Genomic DNA, 9,632 nt, shown 5'->3' on the forward strand with positions numbered 1-9,632 from the left:
CCATCTGCAAACATTTTTGTTGTTTTTGTTTGTTTGTTTGGTTGGGTGGTTGGTTGGTTGGTTTGGTTTTTTGAGACAGGGTTTCTCTGTGCAGACCTGGCTGTCCTGGAACTCACTTTGTAGACCAGGCTGACCTCGAACTCAGAAATCCACCTGCCTCTGCCTCCCGAGTGCTGGGATCACAGGCGTGCACCACCACGCCCGGCTTTGTTGTTTATTTTTGAGAGGCAGTCTGAAGTACCTCATGGTGTCCTTGAACTTGCTATGTAACCTTCCTGATGCTGCCTTCACTTCCCAAAAGGTGCTAGAATTTCACCCCCTTTGGTGACCAGAAGTAAATCCTTCTGGTGGGAGTACCGTCATTTAAAACAGACTAAGCCTTTTTTTATCCTGTGTTCACGTCTTCTGACCTGTTTGTCGCTCCCACTCTCCACAGACAAATTCACAGTATGATCCTTCTCGCTGTTTGGCCTTTGTTCATGATCTCTGTGATGAAGATCAGAGTTACCCAGTGCCCGAGGACAGTCTTGATGTCATCGTTCTTATATTTGTTCTTTCAGCAATTGTTCCAGACAAGTAAGTTTAAGGTCCCTTAACTAAGATAAAGCTGTAAGTGAAGCTCTTGAACTCCAATTACACCCAATTACACCCTAAGTACAAAGGGTTTTATGATGTCTAATAGACAAGAAAAGCCTGTTGTATTGATGTCCACCTTTACCTGAGCCTTTGACCCTCTGCCTGCTGGCTGTGGACTGGTTCCTGCTTTCTTTGTGGGGAGCTAAGTCTGAAAACCCTGGGAAGATTTCCACTTAGCCCGCTCTCAACACCTGCTGCTTCAGGGTTAAGATGGCTGTCTCGTTACCAGCCTTTTAAATGCTTGAAATAAGTCAAGATTCTTAACACCCTGAAATCTATACTGACTGTACTGTGTTTTCTGGTGCACCACACGTGCTTCCCAATGACCTTCTAGTAGCTCAAAGAAGAGCCATGCTTGCCGGGCGTGGTGGCGCACGCCCTTAATCCCAGTACTCAGGAGGCAGAGGCAGGCATATTTCTGAGTTCGAGGCCAGCCTGGTCTACAGAGTGATTTCCAGGACAGCCAGGGCTACACAGAGAAACCCTGTCTCAAAAAAACCAAAAAGAAAAAAAAAAGAAGAACCATGCTTTTAACATGTGCCTCTGGGGAAAAGCAGGAGACAGATGAGAAGCTCCCCCAGTGGTGCTCACCTGCCTGCTGCTTACAGTGCCCTGTAAGCTGGGGCTTTTTATGTGTATGGTTCTTTAGATTTTTTCTTTTTGGTTTTTAGACCTGAGCTGGCCTCTGACTCAGTCCTCCTGCCTTGACCTCCCTGTAACTGTGAGCTTTCTCACCCACATGTTAATTGCCCAAAATAATGACCCTAGACTTCTATATATGAGTAAATGCTGAGCTTTGACTCTGTTCCCCGACTGGCCCATATCTTAATTACCCATTTATTTTATTCTGTATTCTGTTACATGGTTACTTGGTCCTCAGTTTCTCATGACTGTCTTTTTCTCTGTCATGGAGCAAATCTTCCTCATGCCTGTCTCTATCCTAGAAATCCAATCTCTTTCTACTGGATGTCCCAAATTCTAATCCTTCATAATCCTTCCCCAGCTCATTGGCCAAAGGTTTTTTACTAACAGGTGAAACTTCCGTACATTGCACAAAAGATTCCTCTGCACCTTCCAAGTGCTGAGGCTGCGTCCCACCACACCTGCAGCTTTAACTTCACAGTTGATAGAGTTTGGGTGTGATCGATGTGCATGATGAAGACCTAAATACCAACTTCTCTCCAAAACACAAGCCAAAATAACACAAATCACAAGTATGGCCATACATACACTGTATGTTCAGGGCTCTTAGAGAGTTACAGGAGCTTGTGACAGGGGTGGCGACCACAGGACCAGCAGGAAGTGAGCCAGGTTTAATACTTGGAATGTGCACCAGTAGGTGAGACATTTGGGCTGGCTTTTAGTGTTAGGAAGTCTGTTGTCCTGGGGTTTGCTATAGGAGGGGGAATGCCATCCCTAAGGGGACTTACATGTCATTCCCGACTGCCCTGCAGGATGCAGAAAGCTATCCGCAAGCTAAGCAGACTCCTGAAGCCTGGAGGGGTAATGCTTCTTCGAGACTATGGCCGCTATGACATGGCTCAACTTCGGTTTAAGAAAGGTATGTGAAGGTCTGGAGAGATGAATCAGTGCTTGTGAGTACTGCTGTCCTTGGAGAGAACCCAGATTCAGTTTCCAGCATACATACACATGATGGGTCTCAACTGTCTGTAACTCCAGTTCCAGGGGATCTGATGCCCTCTTCTGGCCTAAACAGACACTGGGCATGCATGAGGTACAGATACATACATGTAAGGAAAATACCAAAAATAAATAAATAAATAAATAAAAATTAAATACATAAAGATATGGCCAGGTGTGGTAACATATGACTTTAGTATCAGCACTCGGGAGGCAGAAGCTGATCTCTCTGAGTTCAAGCCTGGTGGTTTACATAGTAAATCCCAGGTCAGCCTGGGAGTTGAGCTCAGGGTGGGGCACTTCCAAGCATGTGCAGTGCTCTCAGCACTAAAGTCAAGTCAGATGGCAGGGTGAGAAGACATCTTCGGTGTTCACAGCAGCTGAAGTCTTTTTTTTTTTTTTTTTGGTTTTTCAAGACAAGGTTTCTCTGTGTAACCCTGGCTGTCCTGGAATTCACTCTGTAGACCAGGCTGGCCTCGAACTCAGAAATCCGCCTGCCTCTGCCTCCTGAGTGCTGGGATTAAAGGTGTGCTCCACCACACCCAGCTAGGTGAAGTCTTTCTTTTTTTTTGTTTTTTTGTTTTGTTTTGTTTTGTTTTGTTTTTGAGACAGGGTTTCTCTGTGAAGTCTTTCTTAATGTTTGTGTTTATCATGGGGCTGTCCGGAACTTGATAAAGAGAAGGTCCAGGACCCGCCCAGAAAAACAGTTCAGTTTAAATGACCAGGAAATAAAAGTAAAGAGATGATTCTTCTCAACCCCATTTAAGATAAAAAATACAATTTTCTGTGGCCTTTTTTAAGCACTCTAATTTTTTTTAGTTTATCCGTCTTGGAAAAAACTCTGCCAGCATAAAGTAGGTATAAACAAAACCTTAGAAGATGGGGTTGCATCAGCTATTGGATGAAACACAGGGCCCCCAGTGTAGGAGCTAGAGAAGGTACCCAAGGAACTGAAGGGGCTGCAACCCTATAGGTGGAACAGCAATATGAACTAACCAGTACCCCCTGAGCTCGTGTCTCTAGCTGCATATGTAGCAGAAGATGGCCTAGTTGGCCATCATTGGGAAGAGAGGCCCCTTTCAAACTTTATATGACCCAGCACAGGGGAATGCCAGGATCAAGAAGTTGGAGTGGGTGGGTAGAGGAGCAGGGGCGGGGGGAGAGTATAAGGAATTTTCAGGATAGCATTTGAAATGTAAATAAAGAAAATATCTAGCATAGGACCTGGGTCCAATTCCCAAGCACCCACACTAGACAGCTCACAACTTCCCATATCCCACAATTCCAGGGAATATGACATCCCAGGACTCCATGAGCCCCGTGGTGCACATAACTCCCTCAAGCACAAGCTTAAGCTTAAAAATAACAAACCCTTTGTTGTTGTTGTTGTTGTTTGTCTTAATTAGGGTTTTACTGCTGTGAACAGACACCATGACCAAGGCAAGACTTATAAGGACAACACTTAATTGGAGCTGGCTTACAGGTTCAGAGGTTCAGTCCAGTATCATCAAGGCGGGAAGCATGGCAGCATCCAGGCAGGCATGGTGCAGGAGGAGCTGAGAGTTCTAAATTTTCATCTTTAAGCTGCTAAAAGACTGGCTTCCAGGCAGCTAGGATGAGGGTCTTAAAGCCCACGCCCACAGTGACGCACCTACTCCAACGAGGCCACACCTCCTAATAGTGCCACACCCTGGGCCAAGCATATACAAACCATCACATTTGATTTAGTTTTTCAAGATGCAGTTTTTCTGGAACTCTGTAGACCAGGCTAGTCTAGAATTCACGGAGATCTGCTTGCCCTGAGTACTGGGATTAAAGGCGTGCACTACCAGTGCCTGCCATCCATATTGTTTTTCAAATGTATTAATATATCTGGTTTTGTTGTGTAACTGCAGGTCAATGTCTATCTGGAAACTTCTATGTGAGAGGTGATGGCACCAGAGTTTACTTCTTCACACAAGGTATGAAAATGATGATGTATTGGTGCTAAAGGCAGTGTCTGCAGGTCACCTGTCCCTCCAGCCCTTCTCTCATACTGCCCTGAGCTGTCACTTCAGACAACGCTGGCTCATGCTTGTTGTAAATGGTATTTGATAACTCTAAAAGTCCTTAATATGAACCGCCACTTACCCATGCCATCCCCCAGTTAATCGAGACATAGTCCTATGGATTTATTTAACCAGATTAGACCATTCACAATTACTGGACAGTTGCCCCTAATCTGTTTTTCTATATGCCACACTGGCTAATTCCCAGCCTCCCCAGGTTACTTGTTTTGAGCCTGATCTGCCATTGTTCCATTGGCCTGTCCATCTTCTCCTCCTTCTCCTCTTCCTCCTCCTCCTCCTCCTCCTCCTCCTTTTCCTTCTCCCCTTACCCCTCTCCCCCCACCCCCGTCAGTTCTTGTCCCTGTCCCTATCCTGTCTCTGTCCCTCTGCCACACTACCTGAAACCACCCAGCCCAGTAGTTGAAGGCCTTCCTACCTCTGTTCTCCCCAGTAATTGCTTGTAGCCACTTTTGTTTAACCAATAGCTTTAAATTGGAGAGCGGGGTTTATGCAACGTCATTTGGTATATGTGAGAATGTGCTCATGGATCTTGTAACCACATTTTGGTGTTCAGAGTTTAGCATTTGTATACACAGCAACAGACCAACCTCCAACACATGCTCCATTTCACATGGAAAGTCACTAGTAAACTGTCCTTTCTCCAGTGGAGCATCCATAAACATCTGCTCTTTTCAAACCAGATGAGCTGGATGCACTCTTCACTGCTGCTGGTCTGGAAAAAGTGCAGAACCTGGTGGATCGCCGCTTGCAGGTGAATCGAGGGAAACAGCTGACCATGTACCGCGTCTGGATTCAGTGCAAATACAGCAAGCCTCTAGTGCTTAGCACCAGCCAACATGTACCCATTCCCCACTCAACAGAAAGTTCTTCACATTTGGGGCTTTTGTAAGAAGACATCTGTAGAGGGCAGCTTGTTGGTGATGGACAGTCTACGGATTCAAGGAGCTCAAACTTTGAACCTAAGAACGACTACTTTCTGTTAACATTATCAAGTACGGTTTTTACCCAGGTGCAATGACACATGCCTTTAAACCCAGCACTCAGGAGGCAGAGGCAGACAGATCTCTGAGTTTGATGACAGCCAGTGATACGCAGAGAAGCCCTGTCTCCAAAACCAAAAAAGTGTGGTTTTATTTCTGAAGCCCATTAATGCATATTTTCTAGAGTTCATTTTATTAATATTATTGTCGAGGCAGTGCCATGGTGAATGTGGGGAGTTCAAAGGACAACTTGCAGGAGTCAGTTCTCTCCTACAAGTTGGTCCTAGAATTCAGACTTTGGCTTGACACAAATACCTTGAGCTTTTTGACAGCCCTCAAATTTTTATGACTAGAGTTTTATATATAGGAAAACTCATTGTGACCAAAAATGACCTTGAAGTTTAGATCCTCTTGCCATCATATTGCAAGATGGTGGTGGTCCACACCTTTAATCCTAGCATTCAGAAGCCAGAGACAGGCAATCTCTGAGTTCAGGGCCAGCCTAGTCTACAGAGTGAGTTCCAGGACAGCCAGGACTACACAGAAAAAAAGAAAATTAAGAAAGGAAAAAGTCTGCTAACACATTTGAGAGTTAAGAATTTGAAATCCAAGCCTGGCCAAGTGTGATGGCTCACAGCAGAAATGCCTACAGGTCAAAAGCTGAGGCACGGGGATCCTGGTAAGATCAAGGCCAGCCGTGATGGACAGCCAAGGACTACACTGTAAAGCCGTCTCACGGACGGTGAGTATGGCTCAGTGGCAGAGCATAAGCCCTGGAGCCAGATATGAGGTATTGCAATCTAACATTAGCATGGGGAGATAGGAGAACTGCCTTCAATTCAAGGCAGCCCAGGCTACATGGTGAAAGCCTGCCTGACTCTTGTTTCCTCCTGGGACAAGATCAAAGTGATGCTGTGCTCCATTGCATGGTGCTGGGTTATGAGTACCTTTTACTAGCTCCATTATTAGGACTAGAAAGAAGGCTCAGCAGGTTTAGGCACTTGCTGCCAAGCGTGACAATCTGAGTTCACATCCCCAAATCCCACATGGTAGAAGGAGAGAACCATCGTGTGCTGAATCATGTGTGTGCCCTCAGATGTACACACCAAAATAAAATAATTTTCTATATCTTATTGGTGGTGTCGCTTAATTTAGATGGTGTTTGATAGGTTCCCTCGCTGTCATCTCTAAGGCATGAAAGCACCCTGGCTGTGCCATCTGTCACCCTATTGACCACCAGGGTTTATTGGTTTGCTCTGGTCAGCTAAGCAGGTGTTCCCTTTCTCCTTCACCATCAAAGAGAACAGCCTTCCCTGAATAGAGGGCTGGTCTCCTGTCCCCTGCTGAAACCTCTGCACAAGCTCCAGTTATCACGTGTTGTATAGGAGAGTTCCCTGACACATCATCCCTATCACATTTCCCATGGTCTCTGCCGAAAGGCTTTGAGCTGAACCGTTCTAATAGCTGCACGTGGCTGGCCCTGCTGAGTTCCTCGAAAACAGTTGGGTTGGGAAGGTGGTTCCAGCTGTGAAGCTGCCCAGAAAGAGTTGCTTAGGCGTCTCTAACAGAAATGCTTCAGGAAAAGACTTATCTTCCTATGCCAAGTGCCAGCCATTCAGCTGGAGAGATAAAGTCGATGTTCTTTGAAAACTGCAGGACGGTTTGATGTGGAGCAAGTACAGCGAGCTGTTGGGGTGAAGCCAGCATCCCTAGAAGGCATGCCAGGTCATGTGACTCAGGTCTTCCCCAGCGTGGATTCTGTGGTGCAAAGAGCCTGACCTCTCTCAGTCCCTGTAGTGTGTGTGTGTTGGGGATGGGGGGGCTGGCCTGACCCCTCTCAGTCCCCATATTGAGGTGGGGGGGGAGGTGTCTCCTGGCCTGACCTCTCCCTGTATTGGGGTGTGTCCTGTCTTCCTTCTTGCTCTCTTGGACTGGAAAAGTGGGGCCCTGGAAATTTAACAAGAAGAAAGCTTAGTTCACGAGACATTTAATGTTCCTATAATTGATTCCTGTCCTTGGAGACTTTAGCAACAGTAGGGGATTCTCTGTGGGGTAAAGATGAGCACAGGACAGATTCTTTCACACTGTTGACAAAGGCCTGTTTTTTCATTTGTGGCGGCAGCTGCTACGCCCAGAGCCCGGCTGCGTCAGGGCATCGCTGCTTCATTTGATCTTCAGGTTGTGATTTGACAACCTCGTGGATGAGCTTCCCAGTTGGAACGGTGATGTGGCACCCTGTCGCCTCTACAGTGAGCAGTCAGTCAAGGTTCACAACTCAGAGACCTGCTGCTGCCTGTAATCAGTGGACCATGTAGACAATTAAACATGACAGAATTTAGGGGCAGAAGGCCACATGGTTACTTGTTCCACGGGGTTTTTAAAGGCCCAGTAACCAGGATATTCATCCTGAGATGAACCCAAGTTAATCATTCCCCATTTTCCTTTCCATGAGGTAGGGATTTCACCATTAAAATAGAAAATGTCTGGTTACTTGTACTGCCACACACCTTAATCCCAGTAGACATCCAGATCCCTGTGAATTTGAGGCCAGCCTGGTCTACATAGAGAGTTCCATTCCAGCCAGGGCTACACAGAAAGACTCAAAAAATTTAAAAAAGATTCGCATACACACACACACACACACACACACCTTCGGGCCACTTAGGTCAGCGGGTAAAAGCACTTTTCGCCTTGCTGCCAAGCCTGTCAACCTGTGTACCTGAGTCTGATCACCAGAACTGACGAGGTGGCAGGAGAAACCTTAACTCCTAAAAGCATCTGTTCTTAGCAAGTTTTGTTTTGTTTTGTTTTGTTGTATGCATGCAATGTAGCTGTTGTCTTCAGACACACCAGAAGAGGGCTTTGGATCCCATTACACATGACTGTGAGCCACCAAGTGGTTGCTGGGAACTGAACTCGGGACCTCTAAAAGAGCAGCCGGTGCTCTTAACCACTGAGCTATCTCCCCAGCCCCAACCTTAGCTTGTTTTAGTAGAGTATCACCCAAGAGAATAATAGTTGCCAGATTCCCATTGACCCAACCCAGAATACTGGGTTGTTAGTTCAGCTTGGGACTATTAACCCTAGAAACAACACAACTTGGAAGACTGGGTTATTAATATGGGATATGGGAGTGACAGTGGAAGGGATCTCCCTGAGAAGAGATGCTGCCAAACTTACACCAGAAGTTGATGGTTAGCACGTCAGGGCATTGGGTTAGCCGAGGGCATTGGGTTAACCAAGGGCATTGGGTGGGGACAATGGTTTGTCAAGCTAAGGCTGATCCCAAATCTCTTATCCAAATAAGCAGAGCCCTTGCTGAACAATCTATATGTGTTAACATTTCTTAAAATATTTGCTATCCTTACATACACACACAGTCTTGTACAAGCTAGGCAAATGCTATACCATTGAATCTACATCCCTAACCCTGACTTTAAGACTAACATGTAGAGCCAGGCGTGGTGGCTTTATCCCAGCACTCAGGAAGCAGAGGCTGGCAGATACCTTTGAGTTTGAGGCCAACCTGGTCTACATCATTCCAGAACAGCCAGAGCTAACTACAAGGTCCTGTTTCAAGTAGAAAGACTGAAATGTATGGTGGCACATACCTTTAATTTCACCACTCAGAAGGCAGAGGCAGGAGGATGTCTATGAGTTCAAAGCCAGCCTGGTCTACATAGGAAATTTCAAGACAGCCAGGACTATATAGATCCTGTCCCCTAAAACAAGCATTTGAAAAAGTCTTTTTAAGAGACTAAAATGCCTTCCGGGCGGGTGTGACACTGCCTACTGTAGTCTGAGAACAGGGGGTGCTGAGAATGGAGAACTGAAGGGATCCTGAGTTATAGTGATAGCCTGGGATGGGATGAGGTGGAGAGGGAGGGCGTTCTTCATGTCTATGTCAGGGATGTAGGTCAGTGTTAGAGCTCTTGGCTAGCACGTATGAGCCCTGAGTTTGATCTTTTAGGCCACACATCCCCAAAGGTTGGTTGTTTGTGTGTGTGTTTGTTTTTTCAAGACAGGGTTTCTCTGTAGCTCTAGCTGTCCTAGAACTCACTCTGTAGACCATGTTGACCTCGAAGTCACAGAGATTCACCTGGCTCTGCCTCCTGAGTGCTGGGATTAAAGTCCTGTGCCACCACTGCCCAGCCAAAATATCTTTTTGTTGTTGTTGTATTTAATCGTTACAGTCACCCTGTGAAATATGATTTATCTCCATTTTGCAGATGAGGGAAAGTAGTTTACCAAAGTCAGACAGATAGTGTTAATCACAAGGTAAGCAGCTTACAGAAGGTAAGTTGAA

The 9,632-nt window shown here is 46.0% G+C and overlaps 1 protein-coding gene across 1 annotated transcript in view; it reads left to right on the plus strand.

The window, feature by feature from the left end:
* The window catches only part of Mettl2a (methyltransferase like 2A), an 11,511-nt gene extending 5,681 nt beyond the window's left edge, over window positions 1–5,830 (plus strand). Inside the window, exons 6-10 of the mRNA XM_021213087.2 lie at window positions 208–247; window positions 437–576; window positions 2,091–2,197; window positions 4,173–4,238; window positions 5,027–5,830. Of these exons, the coding sequence (XP_021068746.1) occupies window positions 208–247; window positions 437–576; window positions 2,091–2,197; window positions 4,173–4,238; window positions 5,027–5,235 (562 nt within the window). The 3' untranslated portion in view covers window positions 5,236–5,830. The remainder of the gene's footprint in view (window positions 1–207; window positions 248–436; window positions 577–2,090; window positions 2,198–4,172; window positions 4,239–5,026) is intronic.
* The last annotated feature ends 3,802 nt before the right edge of the window (window positions 5,831–9,632 follow it).

The sequence above is a fragment of the Mus pahari genome, chromosome 14, assembly GCF_900095145.1.
Source record: "Mus pahari chromosome 14, PAHARI_EIJ_v1.1, whole genome shotgun sequence".
NCBI classification, from domain to species: Eukaryota; Metazoa; Chordata; class Mammalia; order Rodentia; family Muridae; genus Mus; species Mus pahari.